The 22131-nt window shown below is 36.3% G+C and overlaps 1 protein-coding gene and 1 long non-coding RNA gene across 4 annotated transcripts; both read right to left on the reverse strand.

The window, feature by feature from the left end:
• Positions 1-2311: 2311 nt before the first annotated feature.
• On the reverse strand, positions 2312-10848 carry LOC146936566 (uncharacterized). 3 transcript variants are annotated; one of them, XR_015030660.1, is made up of 8 exons: positions 10451-10848; positions 10219-10342; positions 9944-10113; positions 9442-9602; positions 4625-4748; positions 4350-4519; positions 3848-4008; positions 2312-2498 (listed from the first exon to the last, which is right to left on the reverse strand). It is a non-coding gene; the product is annotated as an uncharacterized LOC146936566 (long non-coding RNA). The 3 variants fall into 3 exon arrangements; XR_015030658.1 differs by having other exon boundaries at positions 4625-4756; positions 10219-10350; XR_015030659.1 differs by having other exon boundaries at positions 4625-4756; positions 10451-10594.
• An 8830-nt stretch (positions 10849-19678) lies between these two features.
• On the reverse strand, positions 19679-20310 carry LOC146936567 (uncharacterized). Its single transcript, XM_085757717.1, has 2 exons — positions 20203-20310; positions 19679-20103 (listed from the first exon to the last, which is right to left on the reverse strand). Exon 2 carries the CDS (start codon positions 20085-20087, stop codon positions 19887-19889), a length of 201 nt encoding a protein of 66 aa, XP_085613843.1. The 5' UTR covers positions 20088-20103; positions 20203-20310; the 3' UTR covers positions 19679-19886.
• Positions 20311-22131: the final 1821 nt, after the last annotated feature.

Raw genomic sequence — 22131 nt, forward strand, 5'->3', positions numbered from 1 at the left:
CCATCATGGCATCGAAGAGTATGAATCTCATCATACATAACTCATGAATCGTAATTCCTTCCGTGATAAAATTCTTAAACTTCGAAAGTGGATTCTTTTCTATTCCTTCTTAACTATATGTATGTTTCAGACACATATTGATGTATAACTCAGACCATGTAGGATCCTTGATCCACATAACAATATTTAGCTTCTTTATAATTAACAACTTAACCGGTTCACTTCCGTTGCGCTTCTCTGATTCCCATCGGTTGGTTGCAGCCAACACTCCATTCTATCGATACGAGTGAAACTTCTCATTCCTTCTCTTATACTGTATCATCTTCTTGAACTCTTCTCAAGACCATTCATGTGGCATCCACTTCTGCAACTTGCTCTTCATGAGGCCTTGTTTGACAGAATCTCATGATAGACTTGCCGTATTCTCATATTACCTTCTTGTAGTTGAACTTTACATACTTACTTGTAGATTTACCTTCTGTCGTATCACTACCATTCTTAAGTTTATTCCTGAGCAAATCTCGAATTCCCATAGCATGCTCATATTGCACACCGTGCATACCTATCTTGAACATCCTACTTTGCATCTTTGTTTCTCGCATGCTATGCTTTGCTTAATCTTACCAATGCTAGCTCGTTAATTTTATTCTTGAAGAAAACTTCATAATTTTGCACACGGATCATTGGTGTTGAGGTTTCTTTATTATATGTATAAAATATTGAATTTTGGGTCTCGGTCGTTACCATAAAATTCATGGAACGAGTTGATAACACAACAGTGTCATCAAATCTTGCTCCAAGTGTTCAAATTATTTTTCATGTATTGTAACCAACCGGTACCTACGGAATTCCATTTAAAATTCATGAACACCAATTCCAATCACCCGTATGCGTATATCTTTTCTAAAATTTTATAAATTTCACAAACATTAAAATTTGTCATGGTAACGAGCCTTAGTAAACTAATTAAGCAAATCATAGATTCGAGGGGTAATTAATACTCCACCAAAACCTGAGAATTTTGTGATCAAACATAACTCCTCACCACCTAACTTCTTACTTCATGTCTTCACATCCATAACGTCCAATCATATACCGGAACCTTTATATTCTTGGTTTAAGCTCATCTTGACTCTTAACACATTAACTTCCAAAGTTACCTTGAATCAAATCAATTTCGTTGATAGTTGCTCATGCCTTCTTCCTTTGAAAATCTTAGGGTGTGATATGCATTCGTCACTTGTTGTCATAAAGGTTTTCATCACTTAAAATATTATTGCGAAAATAACTCTCCAATAGTTACTGCAGACCCTAGAGACGAACTGACCGTTTTCGGAAAAACAGAAACCTCGCCCAGGTTCGCTATTGGTGAGCTTCTTCAGTTCAACATTTTTTTTTCTTTCAAAAACCTACTTTACATAAAATCCTTATTTCTCAAGTAACCTAATGCATATCATTCATTCCCATTATTGTAAAATATTCTATAATATATTAATGGCAAGCATCAACCTAATTTGATACAGTTCTCGGAACGTCGGAAACTAATGCCTTAATCCTGACGACATAAACTTTCGCTTAAACCTTTAACTTCTTCTACTACGAGTAACTTGCCTCGCTACATTGCAACTTATCGCACTTTCAAAACACCAGAACCTTGTCCACTCTGAGCTTACAAATCCATAACCTCATTCACATAACTCTACTTCTGAGAGTCTACTAACTCCGTCCACATATGTCGACTTCTCCTTATCTTGTAGCCTTGTACTTATGTTCCATAAATATATTTCCTTTCTATAACATTGTCCCACTCCAACAACGACTTTTACCGAAACTTCCGGTCCCTCTTAAACATTCTCAAATTCTTCACCTTCGGGTATTCAAAATATCTTTAACAACTTCCCCAACGTTGTCGGATCAACCCATCTTGACATAACCTTGCATTCCCGAAGAAATCGTACTTAAACGGATTAGCCCACCGGCCACCATTTGGCATAATCAGTTTCTTACTATTCTTACTCCGAGTTCCTACCTTCTCAAATCATCTTCATCACATAATTCATTCCTCCTGGTCCCATTCAGCTCTCAGGCATCCGTTCTAACCGTCGAATGTTAAATTGAGTTGATCAGGCTCAACTAACATCAACAATTAAAACATTTACCTGGAACCCTATGGTCCCACTTTCTTAGTTGTAACTTAATGACCCAAGGCACGGTCTGAATCGACCTGCTCTGATACCAAATGTAACACCCATACTAGACGTATCTAGAAAGCCTAGCAAGTGCGTTAATTTAGTACTGGATACATTAAAAATTTACAACAATAAAACTTCGAATGAATATAAAAGGACAACAAGGGCGTTCGTACAATGATAATACAACTTAACTTTTCTAAAACATCATAAAAGCATCCTTTAAAATCCACTCCATCCAGCTGCAAGTACGAACGAACACTTGTCGCATCATCCATTCGGCTACTGGCTTGCTAATCCACCTGATATCTGAAACAAAATAGGATTGGGATGAGACATAATGTCTCAGTGAGTTCCACCTAATCCTAGGCTAAAGGCAACCTCAAGGGGAAACCTACGGTCACCACGTGTCTACATTACAACCTGACGGTTGATTATACGTGTGTGGGGACTTGCATACTTAGACGGTTGTGCATACTAGGGCCGTCATAATTCATCTTACTTGTTATAGGCTTACTATCATACGTGTCATGGCGGTCAAGGGATCCTAGGACCGCTAACTCAAGATACGTTAAACGCATCAAGACTTAACATCACATATTCATGACACAATCCTAAACCGGACGATTAGGGGAACCTAAGATCGTCATCGGCATAACATTCTTTACTTGATCTATTTCATATCTTATACTTGTCTAATAGCATCTCGTGCTATTGCTCATAAACATAATCTTACATAAATTCATTTCTTGCAACATAAACATAAATAAAGTTAGGGTCATACTTGGTTAGCGTTGAACAAACATTATTATCTGAGTTCATTTTACGGAGAGTCCCGGGTGGAGTAACCCCGAGAACAATCCCATACATGACCGATGTACGTACATCGGACTCCCTCGGTGTCGTGTGGGTCCCTTGCGGCTTGAACCGTTCCCCTTAGGTCGAGAACCTCTCGTATCCCCCTGGCGTGGATAACAAGAGACACGAACACCTACATCTTACTTACTCAGTGACATGCGGGTCCCTTACGGCTTAAATCGTTCCCATCATGAGAACCCCTTGAATCCATACCTTCATGGATTGCAAGAGACATGTCACCTACATATTCATTTTTTAATCATAAATCTTAATCTTAAACATATCATGAAAGGTTAAACATTTTCATGCTTACTTGTTGATTCTTACATATGTGAAGAGATTAATCATCAATTCACGTCTTAACATAATGCTTGATTATCTTAAACATATGAGAAGAGATTACACTTCGCGTCTTATCATATTTAGGATTCTTGCTTAACTTCTTTGTGAAAAGATATCCAATCTCTCACATCCTAGCATAAATAATTCATGCTAACTATCTAGTTCTCGATAACTATATCGAGGCTCTAGTTCTTTCCCCTTTCTTATTTTATGCTACCCGGACATAATGAATATTATTCTCTCGCATGCCACGCTTTACCAACATATTAAATACTTGTTTTATTCTTAAGTAAATATATAAAAACATGTAAAATATCTTTTCAGCAAGTATTCATGAGTTAGCAAGCATGGCATAATTTGGGTAACTAATCATAACATATAAAATTCCTAATATTCATATTATCCTCACAAGATAAAAACATAATCCCAAGGGTGGGAAAACTATCTATGGAACTCACCATAAAAGTTCTTGATTCTCTCAATATCTTTTGCCACAACTCAAAGCTCATATCATTGCTTTCCCTTCAACCCTCTTATCTTGCTCTTAGAAGCCTTATTTTCAGACCTCTGCTTCAGTCCTTGTCCATTCAATATGACTCACTTATGCAAAACCCGTACCCTGCAATATCCAGCATCAATGCCTTGACTTTAACAATTTAATTAAAATACCAAACGATATCGGTTTTGAGAAAACGACCACTCGTTGGAAAGCTTAGGGTGTCAGGATTCCAAATATAATTTTTGTTTTGAGGATTAACCATCCAATTTGTACAGTTTAACAAAAGAGTGGACATTGGTACAGAAACGAGACTGAAACTTTCCCCAAACTTGCAGGTAACTTTTCTCCTACTATACTTAATAGAATTTAATAATTCTTGTGTCAAAACTGTAGGGAATTTCGTTATCTATCCACAGCAATAACAACCACTCAATTCAGAGTTACATGGAAAGAGTTCTTACCATTTTAATGAAGCCCTGTTCCAAAATCCGCAGCCAGAATCCAGCAGAAAATACCAAACTTTAAACATGTTTTCCGAACTCGTTTCAAATCCGAATCATACAAAATTTGTGTCCGAACTATAGGGAATTGAATGAGGAATCCAAAACTTCAGCAATCATTCAATTTCAAGCTACATAGAAATAGTTACGAATTAAAAACCAGAACTTGAGCTTACCACTATTTCATGAAATTCATCCATAATCAACCTCAAATTCAAAATTAATGAAACACTCACCTAATTGATTAAGCAACAGCCCCAGCTTAAGCTCCAATTCCAACTTTTCTCTGCATCAAAAACCTAGCTTCCCTTGAACATCTCTTTATGAGCTTTAAGATGGAAAAATTGCTAACCCAAGCTTCTATATACCTCCATGATTATGTACAAACCACAACATAAGCTTGATCATTCAAGAATCCCACTTAATCAAAACCTTAACTTCATAAAGGAGAGAAGAATTGAAGCTTACCTATTAATCCAAGCTTCTAGCACCATTGGAAAACTTACACAACTTGTTTCATGATTTGGAAATAGTTTGGAAAGGATTGATGGAAGAAGAAGAAAAGAAGAAGAAGAAGAAAGAGAGGCGATGGAGAGTAGAGAGAAGGAGGAGATAAACTTTTCCAAGCAAGAGAGAGAAAGGTTGGGAGAAAATGAGATATTTTGGGACAAATATCAAATAAATATCCTTTTGTGTGAAATTACCAAAATACCCTTTATCTTAAGCGTGTTAAATACGACTCTGAGACTTAGCTCGTATTTGACTGTCATCACTTGATAATGTTCTCCATAAACTTACTTTCCTTTATATTAATCTTATAGCACGATTGACGGTAATATTCCGACACTGACAGGCGGGATATTACATTCTACCCCTCTTAAAAAAATTTCGTCCTCGAAATTTAGAGATCATTTAACATGTAACGAGTTCAAACATAACATTTTGAAATAATCCTTGCATTGTCGGAATCATTCTTCTCATAGTCTTAACTTAACTTTAAAACATCATGAGCAAAACTTATTCTTACGGCATATTGTACCATATATCTCGGATCCATATTACCTACTTAGGGTAAATCATTTATATGGGTAACTTATCGCTATCTGGGACACTCATGATTTGCCTTTCAACTGGAGTCTCACTAGAATCCAGGTTTGCCCTGCAGTGCTCAATTGCACCATTCAAGTAAGCATCGTCATCATTTAACCATCATGGCATCGAAGAGTATGAATCTCATCATACATAACTCATGAATCGTAATTCCTTCCGTGATAAAATTCTTAAACTTCGAAAGTGGATTCTTTTCTATTCCTTCTTAACTATATGTATGTTTCAGACACATATTGATGTATAACTCAGACCATGTAGGATCCTTGATCCACATAACAATATTTAGCTTCTTTATAATTAACAACTTAACCGGTTCACTTCCGTTGCGCTTCTCTGATTCCCATCGGTTGGTTGCAGCCAACACTCCATTCTATCGATACGAGTGAAACTTCTCATTCCTTCTCTTATACTGTATCATCTTCTTGAACTCTTCTCAAGACCATTCATGTGGCATCCACTTCTGCAACTTGCTCTTCATGAGGCCTTGTTTGACAGAATCTCATGATAGACTTGCCGTATTCTCATATTACCTTCTTGTAGTTGAACTTTACATACTTACTTGTAGATTTACCTTCTGTCGTATCACTACCATTCTTAAGTTTATTCCTGAGCAAATCTCGAATTCCCATAGCATGCTCATATTGCACACCGTGCATACCTATCTTGAACATCCTACTTTGCATCTTTGTTTCTCGCATGCTATGCTTTGCTTAATCTTACCAATGCTAGCTCGTTAATTTTATTCTTGAAGAAAACTTCATAATTTTGCACACGGATCATTGGTGTTGAGGTTTCTTTATTATATGTATAAAATATTGAATTTTGGGTCTCGGTCGTTACCATAAAATTCATGGAACGAGTTGATAACACAACAGTGTCATCAAATCTTGCTCCAAGTGTTCAAATTATTTTTCATGTATTGTAACCAACCGGTACCTACGGAATTCCATTTAAAATTCATGAACACCAATTCCAATCACCCGTATGCGTATATCTTTTCTAAAATTTTATAAATTTCACAAACATTAAAATTTGTCATGGTAACGAGCCTTAGTAAACTAATTAAGCAAATCATAGATTCGAGGGGTAATTAATACTCCACCAAAACCTGAGAATTTTGTGATCAAACATAACTCCTCACCACCTAACTTCTTACTTCATGTCTTCACATCCATAACGTCCAATCATATACCGGAACCTTTATATTCTTGGTTTAAGCTCATCTTGACTCTTAACACATTAACTTCCAAAGTTACCTTGAATCAAATCAATTTCGTTGATAGTTGCTCATGCCTTCTTCCTTTGAAAATCTTAGGGTGTGATATGCATTCGTCACTTGTTGTCATAAAGGTTTTCATCACTTAAAATATTATTGCGAAAATAACTCTCCAATAGTTACTGCAGACCCTAGAGACGAACTGACCGTTTTCGGAAAAACAGAAACCTCGCCCAGGTTCGCTATTGGTGAGCTTCTTCAGTTCAACATTTTTTTTTCTTTCAAAAACCTACTTTACATAAAATCCTTATTTCTCAAGTAACCTAATGCATATCATTCATTCCCATTATTGTAAAATATTCTATAATATATTAATGGCAAGCATCAACCTAATTTGATACAGTTCTCGGAACGTCGGAAACTAATGCCTTAATCCTGACGACATAAACTTTCGCTTAAACCTTTAACTTCTTCTACTACGAGTAACTTGCCTCGCTACATTGCAACTTATCGCACTTTCAAAACACCAGAACCTTGTCCACTCTGAGCTTACAAATCCATAACCTCATTCACATAACTCTACTTCTGAGAGTCTACTAACTCCGTCCACATATGTCGACTTCTCCTTATCTTGTAGCCTTGTACTTATGTTCCATAAATATATTTCCTTTCTATAACATTGTCCCACTCCAACAACGACTTTTACCGAAACTTCCGGTCCCTCTTAAACATTCTCAAATTCTTCACCTTCGGGTATTCAAAATATCTTTAACAACTTCCCCAACGTTGTCGGATCAACCCATCTTGACATAACCTTGCATTCCCGAAGAAATCGTACTTAAACGGATTAGCCCACCGGCCACCATTTGGCATAATCAGTTTCTTACTATTCTTACTCCGAGTTCCTACCTTCTCAAATCATCTTCATCACATAATTCATTCCTCCTGGTCCCATTCAGCTCTCAGGCATCCGTTCTAACCGTCGAATGTTAAATTGAGTTGATCAGGCTCAACTAACATCAACAATTAAAACATTTACCTGGAACCCTATGGTCCCACTTTCTTAGTTGTAACTTAATGACCCAAGGCACGGTCTGAATCGACCTGCTCTGATACCAAATGTAACACCCATACTAGACGTATCTAGAAAGCCTAGCAAGTGCGTTAATTTAGTACTGGATACATTAAAAATTTACAACAATAAAACTTCGAATGAATATAAAGGACAACAAGGGCGTTCGTACAATGATAATACAACTTAACTTTTCTAAAACATCATAAAAGCATCCTTTAAAATCCACTCCATCCAGCTGCAAGTACGAACGAACATTTGTCGCATCATCCATTCGGCTACTGGCTTGCTAATCCACCTGATATCTGAAACAAAATAGGATTGGGATGAGACATAATGTCTCAGTGAGTTCCACCTAATCCTAGGCTAAAGGCAACCTCAAGGGGAAACCTACGGTCACCACGTGTCTACATTACAACCTGACGGTTGATTATACGTGTGTGGGGACTTGCATACTTAGACGGTTGTGCATACTAGGGCCGTCATAATTCATCTTACTTGTTATAGGCTTACTATCATACGTGTCATGGCGGTCAAGGGATCCTAGGACCGCTAACTCAAGATACGTTAAACGCATCAAGACTTAACATCACATATTCATGACACAATCCTAAACCGGACGATTAGGGGAACCTAAGATCGTCATCGGCATAACATTCTTTACTTGATCTATTTCATATCTTATACTTGTCTAATAGCATCTCGTGCTATTGCTCATAAACATAATCTTACATAAATTCATTTCTTGCAACATAAACATAAATAAAGTTAGGGTCATACTTGGTTAGCGTTGAACAAACATTATTATCTGAGTTCATTTTACGGAGAGTCCCGGGTGGAGTAACCCCGAGAACAATCCCATACATGACCGATGTACGTACATCGGACTCCCTCGGTGTCGTGTGGGTCCCTTGCGGCTTGAACCGTTCCCCTTAGGTCGAGAACCTCTCGTATCCCCCTGGCGTGGATAACAAGAGACACGAACACCTACATCTTACTTACTCAGTGACATGCGGGTCCCTTACGGCTTAAATCGTTCCCATCATGAGAACCCCTTGAATCCATACCTTCATGGATTGCAAGAGACATGTCACCTACATATTCATTTTTTAATCATAAATCTTAATCTTAAACATATCATGAAAGGTTAAACATTTTCATGCTTACTTGTTGATTCTTACATATGTGAAGAGATTAATCATCAATTCACGTCTTAACATAATGCTTGATTATCTTAAACATATGAGAAGAGATTACACTTCGCGTCTTATCATATTTAGGATTCTTGCTTAACTTCTTTGTGAAAAGATATCCAATCTCTCACATCCTAGCATAAATAATTCATGCTAACTATCTAGTTCTCGATAACTATATCGAGGCTCTAGTTCTTTCCCCTTTCTTATTTTATGCTACCCGGACATAATGAATATTATTCTCTCGCATGCCACGCTTTACCAACATATTAAATACTTGTTTTATTCTTAAGTAAATATATAAAAACATGTAAAATATCTTTTCAGCAAGTATTCATGAGTTAGCAAGCATGGCATAATTTAGGTAACTAATCATAACATATAAAATTCCTAATATTCATATTATCCTCACAAGATAAAAACATAATCCCAAAGGGTGGGAAAACTATCTATGGAACTCACCATAAAAGTTCTTGATTCTCTCAATATCTTTTGCCACAACTCAAAGCTCATATCATTGCTTTCCCTTCAACCCTCTTATCTTGCTCTTAGAAGCCTTATTTTCAGACCTCTGCTTCAGTCCTTGTCCATTCAATATGACTCACTTATGCAAAACCCGTACCCTGCAATATCCAGCATCAATGCCTTGACTTTAACAATTTAATTAAAATACCAAACGATATCGGTTTTGAGAAAACGACCACTCGTTGGAAAGCTTAGGGTGTCAGGATTCCAAATATAATTTTTGTTTTGAGGATTAACCATCCAATTTGTACAGTTTAACAAAAGAGTGGACATTGGTACAGAAACGAGACTGAAACTTTCCCCAAACTTGCAGGTAACTTTTCTCCTAGTATACTTAATAGAATTTAATAATTCTTGTGTCTAAACTGTTGGGAATTTCGTTATCTATCCACATCAATAACAACCACTCAATTCAGAGTTACATGGAAAGAGTTCTTACCATTTTAATGAAGCCCTGTTCCAAAATCCGCAGCCAGAATCCAGCAGAAAATACCAAACTTTAAACATGTTTTCCGAACTCGTTTCAAATCCGAATCATACAAAATTTGTGTCCGAACTATAGGGAATTGAATGAGGAATCCAAAACTTCAGCAATCATTCAATTTCAAGCTACATAGAAATAGTTACGAATTAAAAACCAGAACTTGAGCTTACCACTATTTCATGAAATTCATCCATAATCAACCTCAAATTCAAAATTAATGAAACACTCACCTAATTGATTAAGCAACAGCCCCAGCTTAAGCTCCAATTCCAACTTTTCTCTGCATCAAAAACCTAGCTTCCCTTGAACATCTCTTTATGAGCTTTAAGATGGAAAAATTGCTAACCCAAGCTTCTATATACCTCCATGATTATGTACAAACCACAACATAAGTTTGATCATTCAAGAATCCCACTTAATCAAAACCTTAACTTCATAAAGGAGAGAAGAATTGAAGCTTACCTATTAATCCAAGCTTCTAGCACCATTGGAAAACTTACACAACTTGTTTCATGATTTGGAAATAGTTTGGAAAGGATTGATGGAAGAAGAAGAAAAGAAGAAGAAGAAGAAAGAGAGGCGATGGAGAGTAGAGAGAAGGAGGAGATAAACTTTTCCAAGCAAGAGAGAGAAAGGTTGGGAGAAAATGAGATATTTTGGGACAAATATCAAATAAATATCCTTTTGTGTGAAATTACCAAAATACCCTTTATCTTAAGCGTGTTAAATACGACTCTGAGACTTAGCTCGTATTTGACTGTCATCACTTGATAATGTTCTCCATAAACTTACTTTCCTTTATATTAATCTTATAGCACGATTGACGGTAATATTCCGACACTGACAGGCGGGATATTACATTAGACTTGGTTGGGTTTTGATGATAACAAACACATATCACAAAAGAAGAAAAACCATGGAGGCTCAAGTTGAAGAATGAAGACAATGGGACTTAGGCTTCATAGTTATATTTTTGTAAGTATGGTCCTTATCTTTGATTTATCATTCTTAACTTAGGGAACAACTTAGAATGCTCAGAAAATAATTATAAACATTTTTTCTAAGTCTCCATATGAAGCAATGCTAAAACGATCATGAAAATAAATCACACACTCACAATGATTTTTATAAAAGTGTGATTTTGCATTAAAATATTTTTGCATGAAAATATTTTTAATTAGAAAAATTATTTTTGATCTCGAAAAATCATTTAATAAATTTGTTTCAGCACGTATATTTTGTTTGGCCAAAATTGTTTATACAAAAGAATAATATATAGCATGTCTTTTTTTTTAAAGGCATGTCAACGGCTATATTTGCTTCAGCATGTTTTCAATGATATTATTTAAATATATATTGTATCCATTGGCCATATATCTTTTTGGTGCCGTTGGATTTTATAAAGAAATTATTTTGACTATTTGATCATTATATATCCAACGAATGTTTTTGTATTTACTGTCAACGGCCAGTTTTTTTAAAATGTAATTTCATACTCATATTTGTAAATAGATGTCATTTCAAATATGTTTCTATATATTGGTAACTCTTTTAGAAAAAGTAGCATTGCTTCATAAACATCTTTTTAGCCTCTATAAATTCAATTAAGAATCAAAGCAATTTACACACAACAACTTTCATTATCTCAATTAACATTTTTCAATATCACTTGTCTTTAAACTTTCATTCAAATTGTTTGGAAAACTTTGCATACACTTTAGCATTTATTAAAAAGTTTTCTGAGCACTAAATCCATATTGTTAAAGTGATATTGATCAAGATATACAGCCATACAATTTTATTCTTCAATTCATTTGTAACATTCTCATCAATTGTTGGTGGGAATTATTGTTAAAGATAGTGGGGTGCTATCTTGTGATTGTTGTAAAAGGTTCTTTGATTCGGGGAGATTCAAAGTCCACCAAAAGTGTTTGGTGTTTGTGTTGTAATCAAGAGAGAGGGTTTCTTTCTTGTGTTTATGTTAGAAAGATTGTTAGGGGGTCTTGGGGTGAGATTGCTTGTAACAAAGATTCTAACATAGTGAATTCCTTCGCGGGGTGTGAAGGGAGTGGACTGACCCTAAGGTTTAGAGGGGAACCACTATAAACTCTATTGTGTCTTTTCTTATTCCCTTGCTCTTTTATTTTTCCGCATTCATACCTTCATCATTATTTACCGGAAAAATTATCAAGAACGCTAAACTTTGAAAAATTAACCAATATTCCTAGAAACCTAATTCACCCCCCCCCCCCCCCCCCCCCCTCTTAGGTTATAATCTGAACTTACAGATCCATACCTAACATGCATATTAGGGTAATCAACATAAAAGGCATAACACAACATAAAACAAAGAAAAAATTATACAGGTTCATTCCGGATTTCATTTTCTGAACTCCAACAATCTAGTCCAGAAAACGAAATCCGAACAACTTCAGTGCAAAAGAAAAAAAAATTTGGCCAAATTAACTTGCATGCATAAGGAATTAGAACTAACCTTCAATTTGATGTTTGATTAAGCTTCAAATGCGGTAATTTTGAGCAAAAAAACTCCAATTTTGGATTGATTTGTGCAATTCGAATTTTGGGATAAGGGAGAGAGAGAAAGTGAAAAGTGAAACTGTGAAACTATAAAATGGGAGGGGTGAACTTCCTTATATATATCGAAGCAGTCCAAATTACGTAATCCATTTCATATTTTTTCGGATTTTGTAATCCGAAGGATATTTTCGTCTTTTTTGCAGGGCGCATGAGTATGGCATAGGGTGGAAAAAGTAATAGTCCAAAAATATAGCATGGTTTACCTATGCTTTTCTCACATTGGTGGGTTTCACCACATGCTTTTGTGGTTTCCTTTAGGACTATTACTTTTTCTCACCCTATTTAGTTCCTCGCGCGTCCTATTTTTTTCCAAAAATACCCTTAGTCCAGATTACATAATCCGAACTCCTTTCGGATAATGAAATTCGGACAAATTCGTGGATTTTGGAACTTAAACCAACCTGGTGGATGTTGTTGCCAATGTGCAAGTGTTACATAACTATAAACAATCCAAAATATTCAAACATAACATAACATGATTAAAAATTACAATCAACCCCTTATCACTACACACATACCACCCCTGTCACCTCTGGAACCCCCAACACCCCTGCCACCCTCAATAGCTCCCCTACGGCTGTAAACCTTCCCACCATGAACCTCTCTCAATACTTCCTCTCAATGTTGCCATGCCTCAGACCCGCGCTGCACCTCACCACCGGACATAACAGCTTGCACATGATCTATGATGCGGCCCAACCTTCCGCTCAGCTCTAACTACCTGCTGTAGCAAAGACAAGTATCCTAACAACTAACGGCATGCCCAATGGAGAGCATGGTTAAGCTCCTTATACAAGTGAGATAGGCGCACATCTCCCCATGAAAAACCAGAAACAACCTTCATGTCTCTGAAGTACCGCAGGTAGACAACATCCACATAGTTGGCGCTCTTGTCAGTGAAGAGCGTGATCCCCACCAAGAATTGGTCCCGCAATCTCTACACCTCCTCCTCCATACCACCCTCAGTATCTAACGCCAACTACAGTTGGAGACGCTCCTTGAAAATCCTCCGCAAGTAGCTAAACTGTGCATGTGCATCTCTGGTCTTAGTCACCTCATCAAGAGCATCTCCAGCAATAGACCCCAAATACCTCATCATCATATCCACTTCACCGTCCCTTGAAATGGTCTCGTGGGACAGAAGCATGTCATCAATGGGGAGATGCAGCAAATAGGACACGTCATCAAGTGTCACTGCCATCTCCCCAAACAGAAGGCGAAAGCTCAAAGTCTCCTCGTGCTGCCTCTCCACAAATGCAGAAATCAGGTTGTGGTCAATTTGGCTGTAGCTGGTATCCTGAAGCCAAGAAAGACCGATGGCAGCCAGTGCATCAAGCCACCACCGTGTAGCCATGATAGGCTTGGTATCATCATCATGCATCGTATCAATCTTCTTCCTGTTGTTGATGCATTTTAAATTGGTCTACCACTGCAAAAAATTAAAAACAAAACATTAACATCAGTTTCACAAAGATAAGGTGAATTAAACTAGATATCAAATTAAAATACAAAGAATTAATCAGAGGTAATGGCTTATACCACATTAACATCAGTTTCACCAAGATTAACATCAATTTCATAAAGATTAATAATAATTTACAATCAATCATTAAAGTATCAAATTAATACGTATCACTCCCTCACATGGTACCTCGTCAGCAAAGTAGTGTTATGTGGGCCACTTGGGTAGTCATCAAAAGGCTCAGGGTCTGGCTACACCACCATCTTCCCCTCCTCCGCCGCCGCTTCTGCTAGGCATCCTCCTCCATTTCCTCAGCATCATCCTCAGCCTGATGCTCCACATCCATCTGCTCGTAATCTGGGCCAGCCTCAGGCTGAGGCTCGTCCTTCGCAACAACACGACGTGGTTTGCCAGCCCTACGCCTGGGAGCCTAAACTACACCCTCCTCCGCCTCTCGAGCCTCTCGATGCTCTTCCCGCTCTCTCCTAACGGATGCATGCATGACCTCATTATCATCCCTTATCCGATCAACAAGGTCCATACTTGTAACATGCATAGCACAACATGATCCAAATTTAGGGCACAATACAGCACAAAAAAAGGAAGAAAAAAAAATACACACAAATTTGTCCGGATTTTACATTCTGAACTGCAACAATCTAGTTCGGAAAACTAAATCCAGACAGCTTCAGTGCCCAAGAAAAAAAATTCGCCCAAATTAACTTGCATGCATAAGGATTTCGAATTTCGAACTAACCTTCAATTTGATGTTTGGTAAGGCTTCAAATGTGGTTATTTTGAGCAAAAAAAACTCCAAATTTGGACTGATTCGTACCATTCGGATTTTGGGATACGGGAGAGAGGAGAGAGAGAGAGAGAGAGAGAGAGAGAGAGAGAGAGAGAGAGAGAGAGAGAGAGAGAGAGGTAAAACTGTGAAACTGTAAAATGGGGGGGGGGGAGGGTGAATTTCCTTTTATAGTTCGAAATCGTCCGGATTGCGTAATCCAGACAATATTTCGTTTTTTCCGGATTACGTAATCCGATGGCCATGTTTGTCATTTTTCTAAGGCACGTGGGTATGATATAGGGTGGGAAAAGTAATAGTCATCCTTTAGTGACTAAGGATAGTTCAGGCATGCCTTATATTAGACATTCTATTGTGTAATTGGTCCAGACCACTCCTACTGTTAGTTTCTCAGTTTTTAACAAAAATAAAATAAAATAATTACTTAACATTAAAAAAAATTAATTTTTTATTTTTAAAAATTAAAATATTTTGAAGAAAAAGTATTTTGATTATTTGTTTCAAATTTTTATTTAAAATGATATGAGCCCAAATTTGATGGTCGGAAAATCATAAAGAATATAAAATAAGGAGGCTCAAGTTCCAAATTTTAAAATAAAGGGGTTAAAATCTAGATTTAGTCAAAATAGAGGGGTTGAAACTTCATTTAAGTCTACATTTTACATTCGTATTCTCCCGAACAATTTACTTTGAATTGAAGGTCATTAACCACACTTGAAGAAAGAGGCGTGAGATGGTGGAGTGGTATTGGACTTTGTTTTTTATTTTTAAGATAGATTGTGATTGTTGTGATCCGCATTGTGACTGTAGCTAGAGCGGTTAAAATGGGCTGCCAGCCCATTTAGGGCCGGTCCTAACTGGTTTCGGGCTTTATTGGGCTAACCCAAAATCCCGGTTGAAATACGGGCTTGAAAAATACTGCTCGAGCCCGACCCTGCACAAGCTAAACGAGTCGGCTCGTATTAAAAATTAATTTTTTAAAATAAAAAACTACTATAAAATACTCCTATAAAATTTCTTATAAATAATATTTTTATTATGTTTAAATAAGGCCTAGCTCAAAAAAAAATGTAAACATTTTCCTGCAAATGTCGCAAACTAAAACGGCAAGGAAGGCAATTTTAAATATAAATTACGTACGTTATGGTTATAGATATTTATATGTTCGATCTTTAAAATTATAAGTAACGAAACGAGTAAATATAATTTTATATTACTTTTATATTTGTGTGTTAATTCATTGAAATTTCACTTTTTTTCCTTTAATAATCAACTAAGTAAAGAATTATTTAAAAAATATATATAATATATAAGATTTATTTTTGTTTTGCGGCCAAACGGACGGCTAGCCAAAACGAATACCTGACTTTTTAGGGCCAGACTATAAAACCCTATAAAAATTCGGACTCAAAATATTTAAGACCCAAACCCTGTAATTTATCGGGCATAACGGATGGGTTCATGCGGGCTAACCCGTTTTGACAGCTCTAACTGTAACAGCGTACAATAATTTAAAATTTTCATAAGCTATTTAAAATGACATGACTGCGCCACTACACTATTAATATTTATCCAACACAATAGAGTTTCAATTTGGACACTGATTTTTGATTGTGAGGTGTTTGAAACACAATTAAGAGTTTGTTAAAAGCAAGATTTTTTATTCGATATGAGTCATATTAAAGGAGCATGGCCAAAATTGTATGATGCATATTCGTGCAATTTTACACATAATTCAAAATCACACAACAACTAGGGGTGGACATCGGTCGGGTTCGGGCGGGTTCGGGCCCGAACCTTCGACCCATCCCAACCCTTCGGTTTGTGTATAGCAATCCATTTATGCCTATTTTTCTTCTTCGGTTTGTACGGGTTCGGGTCTTTCGGGTCACGGGTTTATCGACCGGGTATGCGCGGTTTTGAAGATTCAGAAGAAAAAAAAATTGAAAAAACAGTATAGTATCCTCAGATCTGTGTATTCATCAATACATCAACCAAGATGAAGAAGAACAAGAAAACTGAGATTTGAGAAGAATAAGATTAAGAAGAAGCTAAAGAAGTGGAAAGAGGAGGAAGATAGTCTATAGAAAAACAAGAGAGTGATAGAGCATGTTGTTAGCTTAGAGAAGATAATCTAGAGAAGCAATGAGATGATGAAGCTGAAGCATGCCTGCGTTTGCGTTTGAAGAAGCAGGGAGAGAGATTCAAGTTTGCAGGTAGCTTTCAATGAAAATTAAAGGAAAATAAATACTAGTAAATACTAGTGGTAAACATAAATAAATGATATAAAGAAGTACATTAGTCAAAAAAGGTTATCATTATAACTGTTTCAAAACAATTAATAATTAAAATAAATGCAATACAACTGTGAGAGAAAGCCAACAGTTTTCAAGAGAGAGCAGTGGTTTTGCAGTCTATGTGTGGTTTTGCAGGTTGTGTCTCTCAAAAGAGGAAATATTACAGCCTGTGTGAGGGTTTCAAACGTGAATAAAATAAAATATTATAGTGTAACTCGGGCGGGTTCGGGTACCCGCGGGTGAATATCCTTTACCCGCCTCTGCCCATGTCTACCCTTCTGAACCCGCATTTATGACCCGTTTGACCCGCAGACCCGCTTGAACCCACTCAGATCGGGTTTTTTTTCGGTTTTTTTCGGGTTGGGCCGGGTCGCGGGTCCTTGTCCAGCCCTAACAACAACTGTGGTGCAATGCTTTTATGGAGGGTGCCACAACAACAACATTATAGCCGCAATTACTAGTGCCGACAACAATTTTAAATTGAGTTAGTATCTCATCATTTCTTCTACAATGAAGTTTGAAAAAAATTAGGCTTAAATATGTGTTCAGTCCCTGCAAATAGGCGTCAGTTGAATTTTAGTCCCTGTACTTACTAATCCTCCCAAACCTTCCCTGCAAATATTAATCACTTAAAATTTGGTCCAAATTAAGTTAATCCGCCTACGTGGCAGGTGATTAGCGACGTGGCGCTGATGTGGCGTGTAGTGACTGGGTTTGTGTCAGGCTGACTCAGATTTTGGGACGTGAAGTTCCCATTTTGCCCTTAATGTATCCTGAGACCGGAAAATGACGGTTTTGCCCCTGAGTTTCCAACTTGTTCTTCTTCCCTCTCTTCTTCGTTCACGACTTCTTCTTCTTCCTTCTTCCTCTATTTTTCTTCCTCCATTTTCACAAGAACCCTAGGTTGCAATTGTTCTTACCAAAACCCAACAAAGTGAAAAAATATCAAAAGCTTCCAGGTTCCTTTCTTTCCTCTTCCCTACACGAATCTGAACTTCCAAGCTCAAAACATCATAATCCCAGACAACGTAACCTCCTCTTCAATCTCTCGTCCTCCTCTCTTTCTTCCCCCCACTACTGCCGTCCACCGCCACCAACAACAAGCCAGGACAAGGATCTTCACATCCAAACCATATATCTCTTCTTCAGATCTCTCCTTCCTCAGATATCTTCTTCCCTCGCCGCCGAACCGTTTCAAGGCTCACCGATGTCGGCACTTCCTTGGATCGATTCAAAATCGCTGACAACACAAATGGACTCCATCGGAACCGTCGTAAATCTCTTCGTTCCTATCAAAGATCACTGTTCCGGTCAATGTCTCCGCCGACGCTTTCACCGGCGGCTGCTGCGAAAATGTTGTTTCTTTCAAGAAGAAAATTAATAGACGTCAATACGTCATCTTCAACGTCTTCACGCAAAACAAACCCAAATCTGATTCGTGAAAATGTTGTTGCTTTGGATGGATTTGTTCTGACAATGGATCGATAATGTTGTTGTTGGGTCCATTCAGATTGGTGAATAAAGAAGAGAGGGAAGAAGGAATGGAAAGCCATGGTGTTGCTGGGTTAGAGAAGATGTTCTGGACAGGGTCTTCCTCCTCAATTCTCACCTTCATTCACTTTTTGTACAGCATTTTGATTGCTGAATTTTTTTGTTCATCTTGTTTTTTTTCCCTTTCATATGGGTTGTTGTTGTTGCTGTTCTTATGGGTTGTTGTTGTTGCTGGGTTCATTGAGGTCGGTGGTGGTACTGATGGAAGAGAACAGTAGTGGTGGAAGGAAGAAGGAAGGGGGATAATAGTCATTTCATCTTTCTCTACTTTCATTAAGGGCAAAATAGGAAGTTTAGGTGTAAAAAGCTGAGTCAGCGAGATCTTTACCCAGTCACCAGATGCCACGTAGGCGCCACGTCGCTAATCACCTGCCACGTAGGCGGATTAACTTAATTTGGACCAAATTTTAAGTGATTAATATTTGCAGGGAAGGTTTGGGAGGATTAGTAAGTACAGGGACTAAAATTCAACTGAGGCCTATTTGCAGGGACTGGACACATATTTAAGCCAAAAAATTAATAGAGATGTAATCCACTTAGTGCCACTTAGTGGTAAAACTCACTATCTCCTTTTTTGTATCTTTTATCAAATGATATTCTTCATTTATTTTTAAATAAATGAGAGGATCCTTACTCTTTAAACTTGTATCGAGTTAAAGATTTAGGAATTTAGAGTCGAGTTCAATGAGAATGATATTCGTACAACTTTTTGACAACTTTCCCTCATACTTACATTATCTTCTTATTTTCTTTCCATTATCTTTTATCAATAAACAAAGAGGAAAAAAAACTGTCTTAAATGGTTGTTCAAATACTACTCGAGTTTCATCCCCCACCAACTCTCTCACAACTAACTTACTTTAGCCGGTTGAAAGAAATCAGTTTAGCTCCACCACTTGTTTAACAATATCATCATTAGTGTTTCACAATACCTTTAGTAAACATGGTAAAACAGAGAAAAGGAATAAATCGCCAAATTAAAAAGCATCACCTAAAAGTTTTCGATTCAACTCAACATGATTCCTCAATAACATCAAAAGCTTTAACAAAAGGTGACAGAGAATTAAAATTCAAAGTTAAATATAATCTAGAAGAGAAAGGGAACTGAAAAAAACACAGAAAAAACATTTAAATTAAAATTCTACATGGTTCAAATGAAACAAAACCATTATTATATTCTTGAATCTACCTTCTGTTGAAAAGTAAACGATTCAAGATCCTAGACCAACCTGCTTGTAATCGTGGATTCAACCCGTTGGTATATAGTCTTGATTCTCTCTTAATTTCTTCCATGGTTTCCACAAAAGAGTTTAAGCTTCTGATTGGTGGAATATAGAGAAGTAAAGGAACAGCAGAGAAACCCATCGTCAAAAAAAGTTGAAGCATATTTTTCTTTGGAATTCTGCAATAACCAATACAAAGATATTAATCACATAAATAGAGACAAGGTTAGAGAATAAAACTTATATATAGATAGATAAAGGGTATTTGGATTTTGTGCCTTTTTTTCTTTGGATGGGTAAGGTTCAAAGAAAATATTTAACTCAATGTTTAAGAAGAAGGTAGATGGTGTTTGACAAGGTTAGAGAGATAGTGAGATATCCTGGAAAGTTCAAGGCTTTAAAAAGCATAAATTTTTAAGGAATCTATTATAAGAAATTTTTTATTTTAAAAATAAAAATATAAGTCAAACATATTATAAGAAATTTTATTTAAAAAATAAATATATAAGTCAAACAAATGTGAATTTAATAATTACGTAATTTTTTTATGCAAAAGTTGATGAAAATTTTAGGGTTTAGCCATGAATTACTAGATACAAATTATAGCATATCATCAATAACAAAAAAAAAGAACAAGAGATTGTGTACCTTTGAATTAGGTTGATGAAGGATAACCGTAGACAACGCCGACAACTATGAGAGGGGTAACTACCCTCATTCCGTCTAGCTCTAGGTTTTCTCACCAATCTTCAGAATAATTAACCGTCTAATGGGATGACGTTTAAATAGCTAAACGGCTGAGGGCAGGGACCTCTCATTGGGCTTATCTAAATGGTCCAACCCATCACGGTCCATTTAGTAACAAAAGCCCAATCACTCAAATTCATCATATAATTAGTGCTTAACACAATAGACCATAATTTATATTATGACATCAACTTATAATAATTGATTATTGTCAATCCATAATTGATTAATTAAATAATTAATCCAACAATCTCCCACTTGGATGACAATACTCAATTACTGCAAAAATAAAAAAAATTCACTTGTCATAAAGAATTTAAAAATTTAAAATTACATGTATGGTCAAAGCACTAATCATTCAAAAGAGAAGTAAGCTTTAATGCTGCAGAAATTGAATCCGATAGGGAAAACAAATCATACAGATCAAAGACCCACTTTTCTAACAAACGATGAATCTATAGTGACACGTTTGAATTAAAAAGAATATGTCACTAAAGAATAGCCCAAGCATTTTAAAAAATGCTATAACAAACTCCCACTAACCCAAAATAACATAGACTTGATCAAATCATTATGAGTTACAATACTCATATATATAAGTCTGTGGTTAGTGGTTCTGCCAATGAGTTTTCAATATTACAGAAGTCCTATATCCACCTAGGTACACGAATAGTAATTACTTATAGGGATAGCCTATTAAGAGTGTAATTACATATAGTCAAAATCAATAAATGTTCTACGACATTCAATTAATCCAAGTTTTACAAAAAAAATGTGACTATGAAAATCCATAAAAGCAAAATAGGAAATTCAATAATCCCCAAATTGGATTAACATAGACACGTAGTTTAAAGAAAAATATGTGGATTAATGTGGCCACTAGAATGTCAATAACAAAAGAACATTTATGATTATCTCAAATTATAAGTACCACAAGAACACAATATCATACTCGATAGGAGTATTGATATTATACATTGTACTTACTATTTATGACCTCATAAAATGTGGAATGTTGGTAAAACAGAAGCACAATATATATTTGCATGCTACGAGGTTATTGTGCATATTCCAACAAAATTGACTTAAGCATCCAATTATGATGCTCATTGAGATCGATAGAATTTTAACATATATCTCAATATAATAGAATGAGACTAAAGTTTAAAGTCTCTTAAGCTATGCCATATTTTATAGTGTGCACAAGAGTATATGGCGATAACAACAATAATATTGTGTACACATTTCTCTTGATCTCACATATATATATATATATAAACAAGAGTGAGATTTCTCATTTGAGCTCATAATATATAATATTGTGTACACACTCCCACTGATCCCACACATATATATAAACAAGAGTAAGTGGGATTCTCATTAGTGATCACTGATACAAAATATTATAATAATGTAATATTCAACAGTGGGATACTCAATTACTAGTGCAAGATTATCAA

Source organism: Medicago sativa, chromosome 3, assembly GCF_051527215.1.
Source record: "Medicago sativa cultivar Bolivia chromosome 3, Bolivia_mono, whole genome shotgun sequence".
NCBI lineage: Eukaryota > Viridiplantae > Streptophyta > Magnoliopsida > Fabales > Fabaceae > Medicago > Medicago sativa.